The sequence below is a fragment of the Chlorocebus sabaeus genome, chromosome 10 (genome assembly GCF_047675955.1).
Source record: "Chlorocebus sabaeus isolate Y175 chromosome 10, mChlSab1.0.hap1, whole genome shotgun sequence".
Taxonomy (NCBI): Eukaryota; Metazoa; Chordata; class Mammalia; order Primates; family Cercopithecidae; genus Chlorocebus; species Chlorocebus sabaeus.
Window position 1 is genome coordinate 70,135,604 of NC_132913.1, and position 25,800 is coordinate 70,161,403.

The 25,800-nt window shown below is 39.6% G+C and overlaps 1 protein-coding gene across 2 annotated transcripts in view; it reads right to left on the minus strand.

Annotated features, from left to right (window-relative positions):
• FRZB (frizzled related protein) overlaps window positions 1–12,060 on the minus strand; it is a 31,596-nt gene extending 19,536 nt beyond the window's left edge. Inside the window, exons 1-3 of one of the 2 annotated variants that reach the window (XM_007965559.3) lie at window positions 11,936–12,060; window positions 10,436–11,192; window positions 2,916–2,963 (exon numbers count right to left, since the gene is read on the minus strand). In XM_007965559.3, the coding sequence (XP_007963750.1) occupies window positions 2,916–2,963; window positions 10,436–10,913 (526 nt within the window). In that variant the 5' untranslated portion in view covers window positions 10,914–11,192; window positions 11,936–12,060. Of the gene's footprint in view, window positions 1–2,915; window positions 2,964–10,435; window positions 11,523–11,935 lie in introns of those variants that run through there. The other variant, XM_007965560.3, reaches the window with a different exon arrangement.
• Window positions 12,061–25,800: the final 13,740 nt, after the last annotated feature.

Consider the following 25,800-nt stretch of genomic DNA (forward strand, 5'->3'; position numbering starts at 1 on the left):
ACCAAAATCAGTGGGAAATACTAGAGGAAAGTGGAATGGAATATATGGTACTCATCGCAGCTATCATATTGTAGAAACAAATGCAGCATTAGTCATAGTAACAAAAACTGAAAACAACTCAAATATCCAGGAACATTAGAATGAATAAAGTGTACCACATTCAATGATAGAATACAATATAGCAATTAAAGTGAAAAACTACTGCTATACACAGCCTAATGAAAAGCAAAGGAAGTCACATGCATTTACAAAAATACATAGTGTAGAATTCCATTTATATAAAGTTCAAGATCAGGCAAAATGAATCCTTGGTACTAGAATTCCTGGTAGTAGTTACCTTTGAAAAGAAGGGTGGGGGTAGTGACTTGGAAGCTTCTGGAGTGCTGGTAATGTTATATATCTTGGTTGCAGAGATATTTTACTTTGTGAAAATGCACATTTATGATTTGTGCACTTTTCTGCATGCACATTATACTTTAATGGTTTATTTTATGGTAAGATGGAATAAGTAGATTCCATCTTGTTTCTCCCACTGAAAGCAGATCTGAAACCTGAACAGAGTGCATGAAGCAGCAACATAAGAACTCTAAAAGGAAATGCAAGCATAATAGGAAGACTGGGGGGGGAAATAACACCATAAAACTAATAGTGGGCTCATCATTTTTTCCCTCCAGTATCCACCAGTCTGGTGTCAACACAGCCTGTATCCTAGAGGTGAGCATTGTGCAGACAGAGTACACTCCAGGAGAAGCCCTCTAGTTCTAGCTCAAGAAGTGGAAAGGATCTCTAACATATTGGCATCTTGCATTCCATTCCTCAAGGCATCCTGGGACTGTGGTAACAGCAACAATTGCAACAAGGGAGACTCTCAGGAGCCCAAAACTCTGATGAAGGAGAGAACCTTACTATCTGATTGGAGGACTTGTAGTTCCAAAAGACTGGGGCAAAGCCCCATTACTTTCTCTCTCTCTCTCTCTCTCTCTCTCTCTCTCTCTCTCTCTCTCTCTCTCTGTCCTCCCACCACTTGGCCCCATACGAAGGAGCAGTCACAAGAAGCAAATCACAGAGTGGGATAAAGCTCCAGCTTTCTAGCCAAAGGACCAAAACAGGGGAATTCCAAGGAACTGAAAAGTGCCAGGGAGATCAGAGAAAGAAAGGAGCCTGGGAAAGGATTTTGTAAAGCTGTTTATGAACTACTGAACTCACCCCTGGGCATGTGTGACTCTGACATAAAACAGTATATCACAGAATTCAAAAACTGCACTGTGGGATAAAGTATTGCTCTGACCTCATACTGGCCACTGAGTGGTGTACACATGGAATAGATATGGAAGGTACTTCGAAGGCTTTGGAAATAGAACTGACATTGAAATCATAATCCACAGAAGACTAGTCAGAATTTGCAGCCTAATCATAACTAGGTTACCTGTTGCTAAAATTGAAAAAAACCAACAAAATCAACATTTTCCATATAACTTTAAGTAAACAAGACCCAATGCTCTATTGCATGATATTCAAAATGTCCAGGATTCAATCCAGAATTATTCTACACATGAAGAATTAGGGGGGGAAAAAAGTTGACTTGAGTGGGACAAGACAATTAGTTGACACAGATGACTTTACAGTAGCTATCATTAAAATCCCTGACAAATTAAGGGTGAATACCCTTGAAATAAATGGAAAGATAGAAAATCTTACCAAAGAAATACAAAGCATAATGAAGAATCAAATGGAACTTTTAACTTTGAAAAAGCTACTAACAAATAAAAAACTAACTGGATGTGCTTCAGACAGTAGGAGATTGAACATGACCAACTAAAGAGTCAATGAACTTGTAGCTAGGCCAATAGAAATTACCTAACCTAAACAAGAGAGAAAAAAGATTAGAAGAAAAAGTTAACAGAGCCTTTAGAGTCTGTGGAACAATATCAGAAGATCTAACGTTCATATCATCATAGAAGAGACTATTGTGTAAAAAGCAAGTATTTGAAGAAATAATTCCTAAGCACTTCTCAAATTTGGCTAACATTATAAATTTATAGATTCAAGAAGCTCAGTTAACCCTAAATAGGGTAAACTCAAGGAATCAATGCTCAGACATGTAATAATTAAAGTGCTAAAAACTAAAGACACAGAAAAAAATATCAAATGCAACCAAAGAAAACTGATGTATTACTTACAGGGAAACAATTATTTGCAAGACTGCCAATTTTCCATGAAAAACATTGAAGACAGAAAGAAGTGGAATATTTTTTATGTGCTAAATGTACTGTAAACCTAGAATTCTGTATGCAGTGAAAATATCCTTTAGGAATGAAGGTGAAATGAGGATATTTTCAGGTAAAGGAAAAAAGAAGTTTTTGCCAGCAGAACTGCTTTAAAACAAGTACAAAAAATACTTAAGAAAAGTTCTTCAGACAAAGTTCTGTCTGAAGAACAGAAGAGAAAGAATGAAGGAAGCATGGAATGTTGGAAAAGAAGGAAGAATAATAGAAATTTAAACATCCGTATAAATACAGTAGGCTACTGTTCTCAAGTTGTTTAAAAGATAAGTAAGGGTTGAAAGAAAAAATACAAAATTATCTCATGAGGATATATATGTATCTGTCATACATGCGTGTGTGTGTGTGTGTGAGAGAGAGAGAGAGACTCCATCCAAAAGAAAGAAGGGAATGTGAATAAAAAGGAGAGGGCACAAACAGAAAATAAAACAGTAGAAAAGGTCAATTTTACTACATGCTAATTTTAAAAATAAAATTAATATAAATAAGGAAATTTTAAAAAGTTTATATTTACAAAAAGTTTACTTGTAAAATATAGGGCACAAGCTTCCCCAAGAATGACTTGAGTATCTAGATTACATCAATGACTAATCTGACCACAAATGAAAACCAGGAAGATAATGATATACTCACCACTGCTTGCCCCTCTACAGTTTCCGTTACTAGAATCCATAGGAAAATCTGAAAGGAAGTGACAGAACAAAGAACCATAACATATTTATTTTATTTCAAGAATTTCTAAAGATAAGAATCTAACTCAGTCCCAAGTTTGATTTGGGTAAGAATCCAATTGTCTGAAGGAAGTAGACTCTTATTAATGTCATGAGGTTGGCATTCTTATCATTTGTGGGCTTTGAGTATGGATGAGATCTATTTTTTCATGTGGCTATAAGGAAATACTCTTCTGAATACTCATCAACTGTGCATAAAATCTTAGAATTAATAATTTATTTGAATTTCACAAAATTTATAAATGATAAGCATCCTATCACAATCAAACCTATGCAAATATTAGGCACTCATCCAACACTTATGACTTGATGACAAAAAGAACCAAACACATCTTCAATAAATAGACATATCACACTGAACTGGTATATATTTAAATCCTTAGTTCCTAAACGAACACTCAGAAATCACTCTCATGTCCTTTAACTGCAGGCTAAATAGTTCTTCAGTCGAAAAGAAACCTACTATTTAGGGACTCTTCAAGCCAGTGCAATTAATAGATGCGACAATAATTAGAAATTGCTATTGATTCTTTCTATGATGCCATAATCCCAGAAAATGGTAATGATAAAGGTTTTCTGTGTTCTAATTAAGAAAACAACCTCTAATGAATAACACTTAGTGCATCAGCAGAGCTCCATGCTGAGAGATGCTGGACCTAGCAATATATCTTTATCGACACTCCAATTCAGTACTTTTATGAGTTTTACATTTGTAGTAACACTTTATGCTAAACTAGTTTAATGCCTCTATTTATTCTCAGAGAAAATAGTATTCTTCCTTTGTCCTTTTTGTTTATAAGTCCTACCAGGAATAAATTAAACGAGGGGTTAATACTATTTTAGGACAATAACCCCCACAATTACAATTAATGAATTACTTTCCCAGGTTTAGTAATCATCCGCAAGTATTTAAAAAGCAACATCCAAGAAAAGATAGCAGTCCGCAAACAAACAGATAAGCAGGTAACAAACACTAATTCTGAAACATTTGCCTCAACTTGGGCATAAACTATTAATTACTAATACTTTCATTATATTCAAACATTCATTTATGATAAATGTACCCAAGTATTACAGTGACATGCCAGTGGTTTTTCTATTTCTGAATAATCATGTGATAAAATGCATACAAAAATAATGTCTTTATAAAGGAAGAAATTATGTTGGCCCACATTTGAAATGTTTATTATTCAAAGGTAGAAATAAGAGTGAAAAATAAAACTTTGCTTGGTAAAAGGGAATCACTTCAAAATGGCTAAGCCAAGGAGACTTTTACTTCTTTCATTCTTCAAAGGAAAATGTTTCTACACTTTCACAAATGCTTAGAAGTCAACTGTTAGAACTGAAAGACAGAAAACAAAAAGTTTCTAATAATTGATCAAAAAAATATTATCAGAAAGTTAAACTTAGGAACTCTAACAACAAATTACCTTAAACGAAAATAGATATTATTAGTAAGTTTTATGCCCCAGGATTTCTAGTGGAGGTCAGAGGTTTCCAGAGGAGTCCTAAGGAGTTAGGAAATGTAGGGAGAGCTTTCCAGATAGAGAATAGCATTGCAAAGGTACTGGGGTGAGATGCCCGCAAACGTGGCTGAAACGAGACCAGTCTAAACAGAGAGAAACAAGCTAGAGGAGTCAGAAAGGCAAAATCACGCAGGCCAAAGGAAGACACCCAAGGATTTTAAGCAAGAGATTTGCATTTCAGAAAAAATATATATTGGAATATGGAGGGGAAACACTGGAGATAAGAGAGACCATTATCATCCTATGGCCATAATCCCAGTGAGAAATGGTGAGGTCCAAACTAAGAAAGTAGCATTAGAGAGGGAGGGAAGGAAATTTGAGTCAGAGTAGACCCAACAGCATGTGATATCTATTGAGTGAGGGGAATGAGGAAAAAGGTAGAATCAAGACTGCTTCCCACAGCCAGGTGTGGTGGTTCACACCTGTAATCTCAGCACTGTGAGGCCAAGGTGGGCAGATCACCTGAGGTCAGGAGTTTGAGACCAGCCTGGTCAACATGGCAAAAACCCATCTCTAACAGAAATACAAAAATTAGCTGGGCGTGGTGGCATGTCCCTGGAGTCCCAGTTATTCTGGAGGCTGAGGCAGGAGAATTGCTTGAACCTGGGAGGCAGAGGTTGCAGTGAGCCGAGATCATGCCACTGCACTCGAGCCTGGGTGACAGAGTGAGATTCTGTCTCAAAAAAAAAAAAAAAAAAAAAGACTGCCTCCCAGGCCTGGACTACTGAAGTATGGTGGTACCTTTCAACAATATAGAAAATGCTAGAAAGAAACAAGTGTATGATGATGGGGAAATGATGAGTTCACTCTGGGGCATGCCAAGACAGAGAGAATAGGGACATGAGAATCTGGAATGTATAATCTCTACTATCTCAAAATTGCAGTGAAGTCAGAATCTCTTATCTCTTTGAATCCATTGTCTAGAAACCACCTTTTATTCTCTTAAACCGTATATAAGCTGACTTCAAAATACAATGAGAAAACTTTTGTTCCTTTAACTGCAATCTGCTAGGCAAAGAATAACAGATTCTCTAGAAAGTTAGGAATTACATTTCTTAAGGGAGGAAGTGTAGTGTAGAACAGGCTCTGCTTTGAATTCTCTTTTTCTTACTAGCTCTGCTAACTCGGACAGTCACTTCGCTTCTCTACATGCCTTGGTTTCCTTTTCTCCAAAATGGGAATAATAGCCCCTACCTTGTGGTCATGAGAATTAAATGAATGTGCAAAATGCACTCACGACAGCACCTAGAACATAAGTGTTGGTTGCTTTTATTGTGATGCTAATGGTTCCTGTCCTCAGGATGACACGTCCTCTCCCCAATGATGTTGTTAAACATTTATATTGTGCTTTACCGTTTATCAGTAATTTCATGTTAATATTTCTTTTGTTCTTCACAGTCCTCAAACAATGTCAATGTCAAGTGACCAGTTCAATGTACAAAATTAATGGCAAATCTAGAATTCCAACTAAGGGCCTGTAACTCTAAAACTGTGGTTTTTCCTAAATTGAGGAGATGTAGCCAATTCTTAATTATTCAAAACTATGTCTATCTGTTGGCTCTTGGTCTCCTCATTCTAGACTCAAAGTAGAACCCAAGGAGCCAAATATAACCTAATCAGTTTCACAATTTGTAGCAACAACTATCTGAAGGTTTAGTGGGAATGAGATAAAAAGTAAATTATTAAAATAAGACTTGGAGATGACATAAGATTACTCCTGATAATGGGGGTTGCTCTAAATAAATTAAACACTATTAATATAACACTGAGATACCCTTCCCTAATCCATCCAGAGTGCCTTTCAGAATTTTACACAATGAAGGATCCTGAGAAGCATGTTTTCCCTTTCATTCTAATCTAAAATTTCCATTTCTCCTTTCCATTTTCCTCCTCATATCACACTAAATAATTCTTCCTTCTTGGTACTTGGCCCCTCAAATATTTGTAGACCAGGGCTAAAGAAAAGACTGCCTGTTTCTCTGGGAGTGGAGAAATGATTAAATGGCAGCTCCTGCATATGAAAGTTGGCACAGCTCTGCCAGGAGAGAGAAGGCCTGCAGAAACGCGTTGAGCAAGAGCTGGGGAGAAAAGTTAGCACTGCCACAGAAGCCAGCACTGACTGAGGAATGATTATGAAGCCCTTGGCACGGCAAACTGTAGGTGTTGTGGAAATAGCTGTGAAATATCATACCATAAATTTTCTTAACTGCTTGATTCCTGGGTTTCTGAGATAAATTATTTGTAATTAACTCGTCCATCAGACTCATTCTTTTTTCTGTCGCTCCCAAAGGGATCTGCTCTTGAGCCTGAGGTCTAGGTCAATTTGTGTAAAATGAAATACTACCTTTATATTTTTAGAAGAAATAAGATTTGTTTTTCCAGTTAGGTCCCAGTGTAAAGCTTTTTTGTTTTGTTCTTCCCCAGAGATGAACTAATAAACGTTCTAGGCTGCATGTGCATTTACCAACATAACCATTTCAAAAACAAAATAGAAAATGTTAGTCAATTTGTTATAACACTGATAATAGTAAAACAGCAGCAGCAATTTTTTCAGTGCTTACTAGGTACTAAAGCAATGCTTTATATGCTGTTTAATTTCTTTTCTTTTCTTTTTTTTGAAACAGAGTCTGGCTCTGTCACTCAATCTGGAGTACAGCGGCGCCATCTCAGGTCACTGCAATGTCCGCCTCCCGAGTTCAAGTGAGTCTCTTGCCTCAGCTTCCTGCAGTAGCTGGGACTATAGGCGTGCACCACTATCCCAGGCTAATTTTTGTATTTTCAGTAGAGACAGGGTTTCACCATGTTGGCCAGGCTGGTCTCCACTCCTGACCTCAAGTGATCCACACGCCTTGGCCTCCCAAAGTGCTGAGATTACAGGAGTGAGCCACTGCGCCAGCTTTAATTTCATCTTTACCATGCCCTTGGGATGTAGATGGTTTTGTCCTGATTTTACAGATAAGAAAACTTTGAGTTACAGAGGTCATATAAATTTCCTAAAACAATAGTTGATGTGTGGGCAGAGTCATTCAACACCTGGTTTGCCCTACTCCAAGCCTATCCTCTTTACTCACCATACAATATTAAAGATTTGACTGAATGTCATCACTAACTTGCTGAATGACTAAATTGAGCTGAGTTTTCAGATAATCAGTTGTACATGTAGTCACACTATAGCAAATATAAAATGTGTAAGATGAATAATAATGGCCAGGATGGAACCCGTTCTTTTCAAAAATATGTTTACCTTAGTATTTTGAAAGGAAAAAAGTAGTTTCAAGCATTACTCCATTTCAATAAGACTGCTTTGGAAAAGGTCCTAAGCTTGTTTGTGGAGTCATGATATACTATGAGAGAACAGATCCCCATGAATGGGTAGGATTTGAAAATCCTCTTGGCATAGAAAGAATTTGATATATTGTCCTATTTTATTCAGGGAGACTTCATTTTTATATCTAGTTGGACAGATACTAGTCAAAAGACACAGGGATTCTGTTTATACCCAAATGAACAAGGAAAAAACCTTGCTTTGTGAACTATCACTTCCCACTGAATCAAAGAGTATATTGGATATTGCATCGTAAATTATCCTGGCCACATGTGGTAGTTCCTAAGTAATTCCAGGTGTCTGACAGTTTGACCCAGCATAGGGAATGTAATTTTCAACAAGCTGGCCCTGGAAGCCAGGAGACCCTTCAGGCTACAATCTACGTACTTCATTCCCAATTCCCACCTCCCCACACCTTTCAGCTCCCCCTGCCACCACAGCCTCTGGTTCACACTAAAGCTTATGGAAAGGAGCAGGAACACCATCACTAACTATGATTCCAACTACCACCTATTTTTCTAGCAAGGATGCTGTCAGTAAAGCAAATATTCTGGCATTTTAAAGAAGCTTAGAAATCAGGTCCCATGAACTGACAAATTGTTTCCATGCATGTCCTATTTGAGTGCTTCAGTGAGGCAACTGTTTCTATGTTTGTTCCACAATGATGGGTAACTCAGGGACACTTAATGAAACTGCTTCCCATCCATATTGACTATGGCTTTTTGAGAGCCATTAATCTTGCCAAACCTCACTCACTCTAGGTCCACCTCTAAGGGAGGTTTAAGAGCAAGTTTTGTGCTTTACGGGGAGGAATGCATTTCAGCCTGAACCACTGCCACCTCATTCCTAGCCCTTGGCCTGAGAGGAGCACTTGCATTTAACTGATTCTAAGTGCCTGGCAAACCAGAGCGGCAACTGCACTGGGCACTTACAGACTTTGCAGTCTGTGACTTCAATGAGTACGAAGCCTCAAGCATGCTCTTTTAGCAAAGATTAATAAGGAATACATTTCTGTGATGATTTTACGCAACCAGCTTTTGGTTCTTGATTAAAATCAAGAAGACAATAGGTATATTCAAAAAGTGATAAACTAAGTGAGGTCACCATTAAAAAGTTCTTGAAATTTTTCTCTTCGCTTTTTTTCCTTCGGCTATTTTTACAATTACTTCTCTCTCACTTTGTTAAACGAGTCAATGTGCACAGAAAGTACTTTTTCCAAATCAATACCCTGATAACTAAGAATTACTACCTGGAAATGGACTGGGGACATGTGCCTAGACTGTGCAAGTTGAAAGAGGAAGGAAAGTTGATGCGCAAGAAATAAACAGATGGAGGCAACCAAGTAACCAAGTCAACACATCTAAGAACAGAGTTGTTGGGGCGGGGTATGAAAGAGGACCGCTATTGAAGAAAATTGCCTTCTTTGTAAAATATATGAAGGGTAAAAATTTGAGGTTTGGGTTAGTTGGTAGAAGTAATACTGAGTTAGAATTAAATGGACCATAATGAAGTAGGTTTAGTTGCAGTCTTAAAGTTACAAATGTCATAATTAGACTAAACACTAGTGAGAAAACGACTTGTGATTGACTCCATTAAATTTAGAGCTGCAATAAAGTTTTATGGTAGAGAAAGACTGAAATGACTGTGGTTGGTGCACACATGGAAAAGGAGCACGAAATAAGGTATTAAAGACAATTTTTTTCCCAAATATGAGAGTGGAATAAGGGGTGAGATTTAAAATAACATTACATGAGTGTATGATAACACACCTTAAATATAATTCCTTTCATCTGTGTGCCACTTATAAAATGACTTGAAGGCATGTGGGCATGTGAAAAGAGCCCAGTAATTTCAGTCTGCCAGCTCTATGGCAAGCACAGAAGCTAATTAACAGTGCATAGCAATGTTTCACAGTTGTTTCATTCTGGAATGGAAGAACAATTTATCTCATTGAAAGGAGGGGGAAATTTAAGATGAAGGTAATTGCTCAAATTGAATCTTGAGCAAACACATACCCCTAACATCTGTCGGTTAGAGTAAGGTTATTGAAATTATCTTGGCATTTTTAATTAGAAGAAAATGGGGCTTCAGTTTTCTGTTTCCTCCATACAATCTTAACAAGCATCTAAGACACTAAAGATACAGAAACCTGATGACTGAGATTGCCTGAGAATCAGCGAAGAAAACCCAATGATTATAGACAAATTTTAAAAGAAAAAGAGCATCACTTTACAGAATGTGGCTACTTCCACATGTAAAGAGTTGAAGTGAAGGATTCCTGTGGAGTATAAGTGTGATGGGCTTGGAATGCATGGATTGTTTTAAAAAGATCACCTATTGGAACAGAGTGCAAGAATGCATCAGTGTGGAAGGTGATAAGGTGAGGGCTTTTCTTGTTTTTGTAAAAAGAAAGAAGAAAGAAGAAGAAGGGTGTTTGATAGAGGAGCAGTTAAGGGAGAGATTAAGATAAGTGATCCGAAGAGAAAAAAATTAGAGTAAAGGCTAGTAACAAGGACTCCAAGAAGTGAGGAGGTGTAGGGTAAGGGAATGGTAGGCCGTGTCAAAACTCACCAGTTCCGTCCGCAGTAACGATGGCCTCGGGAGAGATGCACACGCCCCGGTCGTACACTGGCAGCTCCTCGCAGGCCAGGCTCTCCGGCCACGAGTGGCGGTATTTGATGAGGATGGGCTCGCAGCCCTGCCGGGCCCGCTCGCACACAGACTTACAGGGCTTGATGGGCTCGTGCTGGAAGTCAATGGTGCAGATGGGCGCGTACATGGCACAGAGGAAGAAGAGCAGATCGGGGCTGCAGTGGGTGCCCAGCAGACCTTCGAACTGCTCGATGGCCAGGATGGCGTTGGCCTGAGTGCTGTGGTGCAGGTGGTTGGGCATCTTGGTCATGTTCCAGGGCAAGGACTTGCACAGGGGGATGCGGACGGGCTCACAGGCTGCAGCCCGAGCCCCGGGCACCGGGAATAGGCAGAGAGCAGCCAGGGCAAGCAGCCCGGCCCGCAGCAGCAGCATCCCTCCCGGGCTGCCGCAGACCATGATCCCGGCAGGATGGGGCAGGGTGCAGCCGCGCAGTGGACGCCGAGAGGCCCGCTCCGCCGTCTCCGCCTCCCCCCCTGCAAGTGGACACAAGGATCTGGGAGTTTCTCCTCCCCCGGCAATCACCGCTTCCTTGGATCAAATTCCCCCAATGAGGTCCCACGAGCTTTACCGAGCTCCAGCCGCCGCCCCTGCCGCCCAGGCTGCTCTTTCCCAACTTCTAAGCCTTCGGAGGCAGCAGCATCTATTTATTCCTCTTCCTCTGGCAGAAGCATCAGACTTCGCAGATCAGTCAGATAAAAGGGACACGAGAGGAGGCGAGGAAGACATAAAAACAAAAGTAGAATTCAGCTGAGAGATAGTTGGAACTCTGGGGTGTCACGTCCCCTAGATCAAGCACACAAAAAGATGCTAAAGAAAGCATTAAATTCCCCAAAGTGAGGAGGACAGAGGGGTTGGGGAGAAGGAGGGAGGAAAAGTTCCTAATGGGGGAGAAGGGTGTAGTAAGAGTTTGCAAATCCTGCGGGCTAAGAACTGCGGCCGCCGCTGCGACTGCGACCCTGGCTGGCAAGAGGGACGCTCGGGAGGAGCCTCGCCGGGAAGTCTGTGCCTCGACCCCGGCAGCTCTGCACTTTCCTACCTCCGACCCCGAGAGGGAGCTCCGCCCCTGGGGCAGTCTCTGCCCTCCAGCACCGGCTGCTCTTCCCAAGAAAGGAGTGGGCGCCCGGGGGAGAGAAGGCCTGGGGGTCGCGGGCGGTGGGGCGTGAAGCCGTGCGAAGCGGTGAGAGTGCGAGACCCCAAGACAGCGCCGAGTCGATCCACGCCCTCACACGGGGGAACCCGTCTTTGACCCCAGAGACGAGCCCCTAGCCCCTCACTCAAGAGCCCACCCCAACTCCCTATGGAAAAGTCCGCCTAGTTCCCCACTTGGGATCCCACCCGAGACCCTCCTTCCTGGAGGTATTTCCCTTAAGCAAACTGCAGCTTTTCCTTGCAATCACTGGCTCTGCAGAGAGTCATACCTGTTGAGGGGAAAGGCTTAAGCAATGTCACTTTGTCCAAGTAGCGGAAAACACAGACCCCTGCGAGCAGCGGTGGAGACTTATCAACCCGGAGCTAGTGACTACAGAGCTCTCCATTTTCAGTAACTGCGGGGGAGGAGGTGGGGCGGGGGGGAGGATTGCCTTTCAAAAAAGAAAGAAAGAAAGAATACAAATAGGCCACCAGAAGCAAGGAACAGGGATTTTTTTCTTCTATTTGTTTCCCCCAGTGGAATTAGAACTTCTGAGTTTTGCTCCTTAAGCATTAATGCGGAAACTAACAGCTCTAATGCACTTGTACTTTTTTTTTTCTTCTGATTTTGCTCACGAATAATATGGCAGATATTATCTGTTAATAACTCTTCTCAGCAACAATTTTGCCCGACACTTAAAAAAAAAACGTGTAGGAAAACGACATCACGCAGGTAATAATGATGATTATAACAACAATCAAACCCTTTCCATCCAGATGAGTTCAATCTGGAGGAGAAAATGGAAAACAGATCTCCTCCTGGTCTGCTCCTTCCACTAATGAACCCCCCTTCCCCCACCCCCGCCCCACACTCCCCTTTCAGCTTATATTGTAAATGGAATGACCTGCAGAGGCCTTCACACTATGCCCTCTCAATGGGAAATCACTGAGCAAAAGGATTGCCGAATGTCAGAAAACACAGCCTTCATTGAGAGGAGAAGGAAACAAAACCTGAAGCAAAACAGGAAGTCACCTTTGCTCCGCATCACTGAAATATTTCTCTGCTTTAATTTAGCCATCTCTCACCGTCCATAACAAGCAGAGAAAATATGTCCCCACTTCAGAGCACGTAGTGAGATGCTCGTTTCCATTCCCTAGAGTGACCTGACAGCACTTATAAAATGTCAACGCTAACTTGAGTTATGGAATTTTATCTCTAAAATGACCATAAACAGCAGTTTGTGACTGCAGTAAGTTTTTTTGGAAGGAAGTTTGTTCCACTTATGGTAGCGGGGGCGGGGAACACCAGATGGTAGACAGGGAGTCAGTTAGTATCCAAACTTTGCCTGGTCTGCAATTATCTAGTGTCATGTAAGAGAACAAATTCAAAAATTGTACAAACGAATTTAAAATGATTTACCAAGTAAAATTTAGAGGAAAAACAACTTTAGAAGACAGTCAACATTAGAACATTTGGGGGCTATTCTGTGTAATAAAAATACAGCTGAGATTTTCTTAAGTTAGAAGAAAAAACATCAGGAGTAGATGTAGTAAATTGTTTGCTAAATACATTTTTCTGTTCATCTTAAGTCTTTTTTTTTTTTTTTTTTTTTTTTTTTTGAGACGGAGTCTTGCTCTGTAGCCCGGGCTGGACTGCAGTGGCCGGATCTCAGCTCACTGCAAGCTCCGCCTCCCGGGTTTATGCCATTCTCCTGCCTCAGCCTCCGGAGTAGCTGGGACTACAGGCGCCCGCCACCTCGCCCGGCTAGTTTTTTGTATTTTTAGTAGAGACGGGGTTTCACCGTGTTAGCCAGGATGGTCTCGATCTCCTGACCTCGTGATCCGCCCGTCTCGGCCTCCCAAAGTGCTGGGATTACAGGCTTGAGCCACCGCGCCCGGCCCTTGTTCATCTTAAGTCTTACAGTGTAAGAAGAAATGTGCCAATAGTTTGAAAGGTTCTGCAACTATTTGAAACAAAGTCTGTTTTCCTTCCCCTGCACACAAGTCAGCTATCCTCTTCGTCTAATAGGTCTCCTTACAACTTTAATCCAAATTTGTTTTATAAAAAGCCCAAAATAAATGTCACTGTCTTGAGGAAGCCCTTTTGAGTACCTTGTCTAGTTGTGTTCATTTTTCTGGTTAGTTATCCTTGAACAGTGTTTGTTTTTACAAATTATTCTTTTTTTTTTTTTTTTTGAGATGGAGTTTTGCTCTTGTTGCCCAGGTTGGAGCGCAGTGGCGCTATATTGGCTCACTGCAACCTCCACCTCCCGGCTTCAAGAGAGTCTCCTGCCTCAGTCTCCCTAGTAGACTCATAAGCTCTCCACTTGTGAGTCTCCAAAATCTTTTATACCACTCAAAGGTATGCCTTCGTGTACCCATAGCTTTGTTCTCATTTATAAGTGAGAAGATACAGTATTTCGTTTTCCATTCCTGAGTTAAATCACCTAGTATAATGGCCTCCAGCTCCATCCAAACTGCTGCAAAATACATTATTTCATTCTTTTTTATGGGCTCCACACAACGCATATCCAGGTGAGGACACCTGGCTGGCTAAGAGCTGCAGCATAGCGCCCCCTAGCACCTAGTTGGGACTGTGGGTTAATTCTAGGCTCAACCACTGCTTAGGAAGTGCGCCCAGACCCAGTGATGGCCAGTCAAGCGTCTCAGGATGAGTGATGATACCATGATCACTGGCATTTGGTTTAACTTCCTGACAGGTAGGTGTTCCTGTGGCAATGTCAAGAAAAACATCATGCTAGAGTATATTACTTTGATACGGCCATATTACCAAAATTCAAATTTGGCCAATTTCCACCTCCCTGCCCCAATTTTGCAATGTCTTTTTTTGTCAGTAATTTAAATATTCACATTATTTTTTCATCTGTTTGAATAAACTGTAAACCTACCCTAGGTTTGTGTTAGTAAGTCTACCCACATTTTTGCTATAAGAAAATGTTTGCAAAAAATACAAAAGAAAATATTCTTACATTTTCACAAGCAGAGCTAATGTGTAAAATAGTTAACAACTGGTACAGTTGAACACCAGCAAGTCAGAATGGCTGTGGCCATGCCCATTCTATACTATCAGGGTATCAAGGAGCAAGGAATTAGTGTTTATTGAGTACTTGCGAGTATTTTATGTGAGGTACATAAACCACTTTTTAAGCACATAAACTGCACAAGGTATTAGTTCCAAAGATGAAGAAAATAAGGCTCCATAAGATGAAGTTTCCCAAAGTTATCACAGATAGATAAGGGCCTGGCAGAGTGAGATTTGAATCCATGCTCTTTTAACAATTCAAATAATCTGCTTCATACGCAGAAAAGAGCCAGGGAAAGGGAAAAACCAGGGATCTCTGTGAGCCTGGGTCTCAGCCTGCACCCTGACCACACCAACTGTCAGATATTGGCTCTATCTTCTTAAGAATAGAAAGATGTTGGCCGGGTGCGCTGGCTCATGCCTGTAATCCCAGCACTTTGGGAGGCCAACACAGGTGTATCACAAGGTCAGGAGTTCAAGACCAGCCTGACCAACAACATGCTGAAACCCCATCTCTACTAAAAAAAAAAAAAAAATTAGCCGGGCATGGTGGCGCGCGCCTGTAATCCCAGCTACTCAGGAGGCTGAGGCAGGAGAATTGCTTGAACCCGAGAGGTGGAGGTTTTAGGGAGCAGAGATCAAGCCACTGTACTCCAGTCTGGGTGACAGAAAGAGACCCCATCTCAAAAAAAAAAAAAAAAAAAAAAAAAGAATAGAAAGATGTCAAGATGTCAAGCCCAATGAGAAGCTTTGGATTTCAGATGGGGAGACCTCCTTGCTCATAGCCTGTACCTGAAGTATTCTGCAGACCTAGTAATTCCTTGAGTTCTGTCTTAGGAAGAAGATCTTACCCTTTCCCATCTCCACACAAACCAATAAAATCTTCCCAACTGTTCGATGCAGCAACCTTAGGGCAATGATTCTCAAACTGAATCATGCAGCAGAATCCCCTGGAAGGCTTCTGAAAGCATAGGTTGCTGGGCTTCATCCAGAATTTCTGATAAGGTAAGAATTTGCATTTCAAATAAGTTATCAGGTGATCCTAATACTGCTGTCCAGGAACAACACTTTAAAATCACTCTTTTGAACTAGATAGTAAGCTTTGATTTACCCCGAGTAAATGCTTTTCATGCTATAAAGATTTCATGATTTGATCTCTTTTTATCTTTTCTCATAGGAAAATTGGAAACAAAATGTTAATAAAGCAGCCTAATAGCTAAATGACTCTCTAAAGTTTGTCTAGATACCTCTACCACTCAAAGGTCATAATAATAGCCCCAGTGAGACTTGGTCTTACAATCAACTGGCCCTCTGGCCTTCATGTACTGTCCTAAGGGTCACAGCATCACTCCACCCCCATTGCAGAAGAAGAATGATAGATCCAGCTTCAAAGAAGTTGCAGAAGGAACCTTAATATCTTAGTGGTGGAATGAATCTCAGCAATCTAATCCACCCACCTCTTTCACCTCTGCAACCTCCTAGCCCTCCCCACCATACCTTAATTTGAAGAGAAGACTCGAGATAAAATCACTTACCCAAAATCATGAAGTTAATGGCACGTATGGCAGACGTACCTACCAGCAGCAATAACTTAAGCATGCCCTGAGAATGACCCTATGGTCTAAAAACAAGGTGTGTTCAGAGATGTGAGCTAAGGAATTCAAAAGTGACCAATCCAGAGATTAATTCATTATTTATGAGGAACCTATGAACCCCCAGCCCATCCCATGGAACGCAGACCATACCGGGGATTGAGGCTGTTTGTTTCGGGTTAAATGAAGGTTGTCAGGTAGGGGTTCCTAAGGAGAGGGTGCCAAGTGAAAATTCTATATAAACAGTGTGCTTTCTACAAATGGTAGTGGTTCTCCTGTCCAGCCCACTGCCACTGGACTACCCTGTATGCAAGTTCCCTCAATAAACTCCATGTCTCGTTTGCTGCCTCTGGGTCCCTTCTTCAGCTTCTTGAACATGGCACCATTCTTACTGAAGTCAATAGGGTTCTGGCATGACACAGCAACTCATATGGTTTGGCTGTGTCCCCTCTGTCCCCAGTAAATCTCACCATGAATTGTAATCTTCATAACCCGTACGTGTCAAGGGCAGAGAGGAAGTCAAATTGTCCCTGTTTGCAGATGACATGATTGTATATTTAGAAAACCCCATCGTTTCAGCCCCAAATCTCCTTAAGCTATAAGCAATGTCAACAAAATCTCAGGATACAAAATTAATGTGCCAAAATCACAAACATTCCTATACACCAATAATAGACAGAGAGCCAAATCATGAGTGAACTCCCATTCACAATTGCTACCGAGAGAATAAAATACCCAGGAATTCAACTTATAAGGGATGTGAAGGACCGCTTCAAGGAGAACTACAAACCGCTGCTCAAGGAAGTAAGAGAGGACACAAACAAATGGAAAAACATTCCATGCTTATGGATAGGAAGAATCAATATCGTGAAAATGGCCATACTGCCCAAAGTTATTTACAGATTCAATGCTATCCCCATCAAGCTACCATTGACTTTCTTCACAGAATTAGAAAAACTACTCTACATTTCATATGGAACCAAAAGAGAGCCCATATAGCTAAGACAATCCTAAGGAAAAAGAACAAAGCTGGAGGCATGACGCTACCTCACTTCAAACTACACTGTAAGGCTCCGGTAACCAAAACAACATGGTACTGGTACCAAAACAGAGATATAGACCAATGGAACAGAAAAGAGGCCTCAGAAATAATTACACATCTACAACCATCTGATCTTTGACAAACCTGACAAAAACAAGGAATGAGTAAAGGATTCCCTATTTAATAAATGGTGTTGGGAAAACTGGCTAGCCATATGCAGAAAACTGGAACTGGACCCCTTCCTTACACCTTATACAAAAATTAACTCAAGATATATTAAAGAGTTAAACCTAAGACCTAAACCCATAAAAACCCTAGAAGAAAACCTAGGCAATACCATCCAGGACATATGCATGGGCAAAGACTTCATGACTAAAACACCAAAAGCAATGGCAACAGAAGCCAAAATTGACTAATGGGATCTGATTAAACTAAAGAACTTCTGCACAATCAAAGAAACTATCATCAGAGTGAATAAGCAACCTACAGAACGGGAGAAAATTTTTGCAATCTATCCATCTGACAAAGGGCTAATATGCAAATCTACAAGGAACTTAAACAAATTTGCAAGAAAAAAACAACTCCATCAAAAAGTGGGTGAAGAATATGAACAGACACATCTCAAAAGAAGACATTTATGTGGCCAAAAAACATATGAAGAAAAGTTCATCATCACTGGTCATTAGAGAAATGCAAATCAAAACCACAATGAGGTACCATCTCATGCCAGTTAGAATGGCGATTATTAAAAAGTCAGAAAACAACAGATGCTGGAGAGGATGTGGAGAAATAGGAATGCGTTTACACTGTTGGTGGGAGTGTAAATTAGTTCAACCATTGTTGAAGACAGTGTGGCAATTCCTCAAGAATCTAGAACCAGAAATACCATGTGACACAGTAGTCCCATTACTGGGTATATACCCAAAGGATTATAAATCATTCTACTATGAAGACACAAGCACACTTACGTTTATTGAGGCACTATTTACAATAGCAAAGACTTGGAACCAACACAAACGCCCATCAATGATAGACTGGATAAAGAAAATGTGGCACATATACGCCATGGAATACTATGCAGCCATAAAAAAGTATGACTTCATGTCCTTTGCAGGAACGTAGATAAAGCTGGAAACCATTATTCTCAGCAAACTAACACAGGATCAGAAAACCAAACACTACATGTTCTTACTCATAAGTGGGAGTTGAACAATGGGAACACATGGACACGGAGGGGAATATCACACACTGGGGCCTTTTGAGGGAGGTGGAGGGCTAGGGGAGGGATAACATTAGGAGAAATACCTAATGTAGATGACGGGTTGATGGGTGCAGCAAACCACTATGACACATGTATATCTACGTAACAAACCTGCACATTCTGCATATGTATCCCAGAACTTAAAGTATAATAAAAAAAACTTACATTTTATTTAATGTTTACTAAAAAATGAAGTTCATATAAAACAAAAAGAAAAAGAAAATAAAAATTACCCAGCTTTGGGTATTTTTTCATAGCATGTGAGAACGGACTAAAACAGTTAAGAGTGTTTGCTAGTTTGATCTACTTACACCATTCTCCTTCTCTATTGGTAGTGTGTGTTCTTCTTATACACCTGGAAACAGAAAATGACTATAGAAATATATCTGATAATTAACATAATGGTATTCAGTTTATGTAATACCTTAAAATAATCTAGACTTTCCAAGCAGTCCAAAAGGTTTTCAGGGTCTGGAAGGGTAAGTGTGGGACACATCCAAGAGCCCACACTGTAGGCTCTCCCCATGTCAGTTGAAACCCAGATGATTCTGAATTTCTTTCTAAGCTCCCTTTAACAAAATATAATTGCAGATAATTTCTAAAACACCCTTTCTACCATCTTACTCTAGAATAGACCTACATGTTTTGCCACATCTTTTGTATTATCATATCTTTTAAAGCCTTATTTTATTGCTCATTTCTCCTTATGGTAACAGAGGAGCAACCAAGTAGCATACAGGTCACTCCAACATGAGTTTTATGCTTCAGTTATAATGTAGACACCTAAATAATTCATTGTGACCAAGGCCAAATTAGAAACTGGCCTTAAAATGATCCCTAACAAGACTATAAATCCAACAGAACACTCAAAAGGGCTGGGCACAGTGGCTCACGCTGGTAATCCCAACACTTTGGGAGACCAAGGCAGGCGGATTACTTGAGATCAGGAGTTCAAGGCCAGCCTGGCCAACATGGTGAAGCCCCATCTCCATAAAAATACAAAAATTAGCTGGGTGTGGTGGCATGCACCTGTTATCCCAGCTTCTTGGGAGACTGAGGCAGGAGAATCACTTGAAACCAGGAGGCAGAGGTTGCAGTGAGCTGAGATTGCACCGCTGCACTCCAGCTGGGGCAACAGACCAAGCCTTCATCTAAAAAAAAAAAAGCAATAACCAGGTTAATCCTCATTTATCTCTGATTTGTTAAATGTGAGTCATACACCTTATGTTTAATATGGAAGGCGAATCGATCTCTTTCATTGATATACAAATAATGAGAAAACTAACCTGCCAACTTGGTAACCACATAAAGCATTACATCCAATGCACTTTTTCAAATCTAAACTTTTGTCCTCAGTCTTGAAGAACAAATGCTAATCAGAATGTCAGAAGTGCCTATTGAAAGTTTTTTAGGGGTAAAGTGAGATATTCCAAAATAAATTTGCCAATGTAAAGGACCTACATCTTAAGATGGATCCTCCTAGTGCTCACAGAACATTCCCTGGGAATAGGTTTAGTACCACTGTATCACCAGTCAACAAATTGGCCCCACTCGGGAATCCTGACCTGCTGCTCCTCTTGCTAACCCAAGAACATGAACCATCCTGTGAAATTTTTCCTCCAAGATCTTTTCTAATTGAGGCCCTGATCCTCAAGGTGGCTCTCAGCTATCTATCTCACTCTTCCCATCACTGGGTAATAACTCTACCTCTGGCTAATACTCATTCAATATTTCTGTCCATTCTTCCATCACAAGGAATTGAATTATTATAATGTAACTCAGGCCAGAAGAGTGGGATTCACGCAATGCTAACAACCTTAGTAACTCAATAGTTAATTTAGTAGCTAGAGAATTTCTTAATTATAAGTCCCAAAAGGTGAATGCAGACTGCTTGCCTTTTTCTTGGGGTATATTTAATCACATTTCACAGATACAAGATACTATTCTTAAAATGTAGCTGTATGAGAAGGCAAATACAAATATTTTATTATTCCTCTGTATTTTATTATCTCTTTCAAATCTACTCCTTAGAAATCCATTTTTCCTTATTAAAATTTTGGCTCCTTTTTTCATGTGATTACTCACTCATTTGGAAACAGAGTTGAAATTTAGTCAGCTCCAGAAGGTTATGCTTTGAATTTGGTAGCCTGTATAATAATAGCAAATACTTATATATTTAGTTTGGTGCAAAAGTAATTGCAGTAAAAGTAATGAGAAAAAAAAAAACCGCAACTACTTTTGCCCCAACCTAAAAGCATTTACTATGATTTTTTATGTACCAGGCCCTGTTAAAGCTTATATTTAATCACCACAACTCTAAAATATAGTACCATTATTATTATTCCCACTTTGTGAATGAGGACACTAGGTCACAGAATAATTTTCCCAAGATCCCATGACTTAATAAGAGGTCATGTCAGGATTAAAATCCAGACAATCCGGCTGCAGATTCTGTGCTCCCCGTCACAGCACTGCATTCCCTCTGCATGGAAATTTACTCCTTCAGTCTTAACCCAGTGCCCACTAGAAAAAGTCTGGCATGTTTTAGTTTAAATGCCTCACCTACTAAATTGCTGCCAATCCCTCAGATATCTTTTTTTATAACAGCTGCATTGAGACACAATTAGATTTCCATAAAGTTTACCCTTTTAAAGTATATGATTCAGTGGTTCTTTGTTTATTCACATAGTTGTGTAATCAACACCACAATTTCAGAACATTTTTATCACCCCCCAAAATGAAACCTCATACCCATTAGCAGTCATTCCAATTTCTCCCCCATACCTCCAGCCCTAGACAGCCATTAATCTATCTCTATGGACTTGCCTTTCTGGACATATATATGCCTATTTATATAAAGAGACTCATACAATTTGTTGTCTTTGTAAATAGCTTCTTTCACTTTACATAGTGCTTTTAGGTTGATCTATGTTGTAGAGTGTATCAGAACTTAATTTCTTTCTACTGCTAAATAGATTCTACTGAATGGATGTATCTCATTTTGCTTATCCATTTATCAATTGATACACATTTGGATTGTTTTTACCTTTATGGCTATTATGAATAATGCTGGCATGAACACTTGTGTACAAGTTTTTGCATTAATATATACTTTCATATCTCTTGGGTATATGCCTAGGAGTGAAATTGCTGGATCACATGGTGACTCTATTTTAACATTTTTAGGAACTTTCAAACTGTTTTCAAGGTGACTGTGCCATTTTGTAGTCCTACTAGCAAATATAAAAGTTCCAGTTTCTCCACATCCTTGTCAACACTTACAGATACAACATTTATATAGTCTTTTTATTATAGTCATCCTAGTGGGTGTAAAGTGGCATTTCATTGTGCTTTTGATTTGCGGTTTCTTAATGACTGATGACGTTGAATATCTTTTCAAATGCTCATTGGCTATTTGTACAACTTCCTTGGGGAAATCGCTATTCAAATTCTTTGCCACTTTTTTTTTCTTTTTGGTCTGTGTTATTGCTAATACATTTGCCACTTTTTAATTGAGTTACTTGTCTTGTTTTTGAGTTTTAAGAGTTCTTTATATATTCCACATACAAGTCCCTTTTTAGATATGTGATTAGAAAATATATTTTATCATTTTATGGGTTGCCTTTTCATTTTATTAATGGTACCTTTTGAAGCACAAAAGTTTTTAATATTGATGAAGTTCAATTTATCTTTTTTTCTTTCGTCTCTTCTACTTTTAGTGTCATATCTTAGAAGCCAAGGTCACAAAGATTGGCTCCTTTGTTTTCTCCTAAGAATTTTTAATAGTTTCAGCTCTTATCTTTAGGTCTATAATCCATTTTGGGTGAGTTTTTATGCATGATGTAAGGAAGTGGTTACACTTCATTCTTTTACATGCTACTATCTAGTTGTCCCAGCAATTACTTGTTCAAATATTGTTTGTTTCCCTCATTTCATTGTCTTGGCCCCCTTGTCAAAAATCAGTTTACAAGCCAGGAATGGTGGCTCACACCTGTAATCCATGCACTTTGGGAGGCTGAAGCGGGCCGATCAATTGAGTCCAGGAGTTCAAGACCAGCCTAGGCAACATGGTGAAACCCTGTCTCTACAAAAATTACATAGAAATTAGCCAGGCATGGTGATGCATGCCTGAGGTCCCAGATACTTACAGGTCTGAGGTTGGAGGATTGCTTGAGCCCAGGAGGTGCAGGTTGCAATGAGCCAATATCATGCCACTGCACTCCAGCCTGGGTGACAGAGAGGGACCCTGTCTCAAAAAAAAAAAAAAAAAAAAAAAAAAAATCAGTTGAACGTATTTTTGGACTTTCGATTTCATTCCATTAATTCCCTAGATATCTTAATTCAATCTGAAGATATTTCATAGAGACCTTAACAATAAGATTGGTTTGATCTTAGTAAATGTGTCTTGCAAAGCCTGTCACCCTTGAGCAATCTCTCAGGAAAGGAAAGACAGGAAGGTTGTAATTTCCAAATTCTACCTTGAACATATGACTGATATGAGATCAATACAATATTATTAACTGAATGGAACAATAAATAACTTCTTGAGCCTAAAGGAAAAACATCTGGTCCAACTGCTTAATTACTACATTATGATGTTATGGAATACATCTAGGGGAGGATTATATCTTCTATCTTTAAATAAAAATCTGCTTTTACTTATTTCCTTCATAAGAGATAGTTTCCAAGGCTCTCTCGAAAATTATATCCATGACTATAATTTATAATAAATATTTGTTTTGATCCTCAATCTTGGCTGTCAGTCTGATTATTACAATGTTGAGTTTGACAGAATAAAGACAGTAAGAACAAGTGAGAGTCTCAACAATTCTTTAATTGACTTGATGAGGCTTAGAATTTGATAGGACTTTGCACATAGGCCTTCTGAGAAACTTCCCCCTTCCCCTACAGTAACATGTCATGTAAAAGGCAGCATAATGGGAGAGATTCCCAGAGAGAGGATCAGGAAAGAATGTTACCTGGAGTGACATGACTCAATTATTCTCTCTGAGGTGGAAAGAGAGATGGGGACAGAATATCAGCCATCCTTTCTCTTGGCCTGATAAAGATAGAACCTGGCAAAGCTTTGAAAATAACACCCACATGAAGATAAGTTAAGGCCACACAGATTTTTTCAAAGTGACTGTGCCATTTTGTGGTCCTACTAGCAACTTAAAAAATTTCCAACTTCTCCACATCCTTGTCAACACTTAAAGATACAACATTTAGATAGTCTTTTTTATTATAGCCATCCTAGTGGGTATAAAGTGGGATTTCATTGTGTTTTTGATTTGCATTTCTTTTGCACTTTGAAGGCCATACACAATTTCTTTCTTTCCTTTCTTCCTTCCTTCCTTCCTTCCTTCCTTCCTTCCTTCCTTCCTTCCTTCCTGCCTCCCTCCCTCCCTCCCTCCTTCCTTCCTTCCTTTCTTCCTTCCTTTCCTCTTTTTTTTTTTTGAGATGGAGTCTCACTTTGTCGCCCAGGCTGCAATGCAGTGGTACAATCTTGGCTCACTGCAACCTCCACCTCCCAGGTTCAAGTGATTCTCCTGCCCTAGCCTCCCAAGTAACTGGGATTACAGGTGCATGCCACCACGTCTAGCTGATTTTGTATTTTTAGGAGAGATGGGGTTTCACCATGTTGGCCAGGCTGATCTCAAAATCCTGACCTCAAGTGATCCACTCTCTCCACTTCCCAAAGTGCTGGGATTACAGGCATGAGCCACCACGCCCGGCCTGCAGTACACAATTTCTATAAATTCTTCATCTTTCTTGATAGAAGTTCCAATGTTGACAAATCATTAGTAATTGCCAAACAAAACCAATTTGAATTCTTTAAATATTTTGCAAGAGTAAGAAATAACATCTCTTTTTTTAGATTTCCTTTATTCCAGATTTGAAACTAGAACAAATTTAATTTGTAAGTAAAATATAATCTGCTTTGAATGAAAACATTCAAAGGTCTCCCAAGAGGGCATTGGAGTGGAACGTCCACTGGAATCCATTTATACTGTTTTATTTTAATGTTTCTGATGATGATAATCATGGTGATTAACACAATGAAAATACAGCTATTAAGGTGTAGAATACTGTGTCTAGAAGGACAAAACTGGACAGGATACAGAAGAAACTATGAAGCCTCTTTGGGGAAGGAAGTGGAATATAATCTCTGAGGAAGGTTTAAAATAATATTGTTATTCTGAAAAAGATAATTCACCCAATTCATTCATTGAACGTTTATTGCTCACCTTCTAATTACCAGACAATTTTAGGTTGCTGAGATAACGCAATAAACAAAGCAGGGTCTGGGCCATCATAAAACTTAAACTCTAATAAGTTTACTTTACAAGATGGAAAGAACTATAAACAGGTCGGTCCTATATCTTAACTGAGGGAAAACTAAGTTACGACACTGTTTATGTTACAGTGGAGAAGATTTACACCAGATTTGAAGAATGTTCTAGTGTAGAGGTTGGTAAATTCCTAAACTTGATTTTTCAAAAATTAAGTTATGTAGAATGACAGAATACTTTTCTCTTCAAAGGGTTTAGACGACACCACCCTGCGAGCGAGGCCGTGTACATCAGTTTTCTTCAGAAAGGCCATAAACCTAATGTGGAAGGAGGGAGGTTGGGAGACAGGGCTTTAAAAGAACTGGCAGGTGGAATACGATTAATTGGGCATTTTTGATAGTGCCTATAAACTGCTTTTGAAAAACTGCTTACGTCTCACCAACGTATGTCAAGGTTGGCATATATTTATTTAGTCATTTTTCATTTAGTAAGAGCCTAAATGTGTATATTTAAAATAACTATTTGTCCTGCAGGTGACAAATTTGATGTTTCATTTCACCAAGTTCTAGGTCCATATTTTCATTTTATTTTTGTTTCTCATCTCACATTACCCATGAACACGCATTTTGCAGAAAATTGCATTTTCCTCTTCTAGGTATAAACAATTTTTAACTACAAGTAACTGTAAAACCACTATTGCCAGGTTTGTATAGGCTTCAAGGAACTCTCTGTTACTTGGTGCCACATCAACAATTGGTGCTGCCTAGTGTTAAAAACATCATTTCTGGTGGAAGGTTCAGTGGGGAACTCTACAGTGCTTTATATCTGCTGTGCATTTTGTTTTTGAGCTTGTTTTTCTCTGAAAAATGGGGTAAAGCCAACAACAGGCTAAAATTTTCCCTCAAGTATTTAAGAAGAACCAAA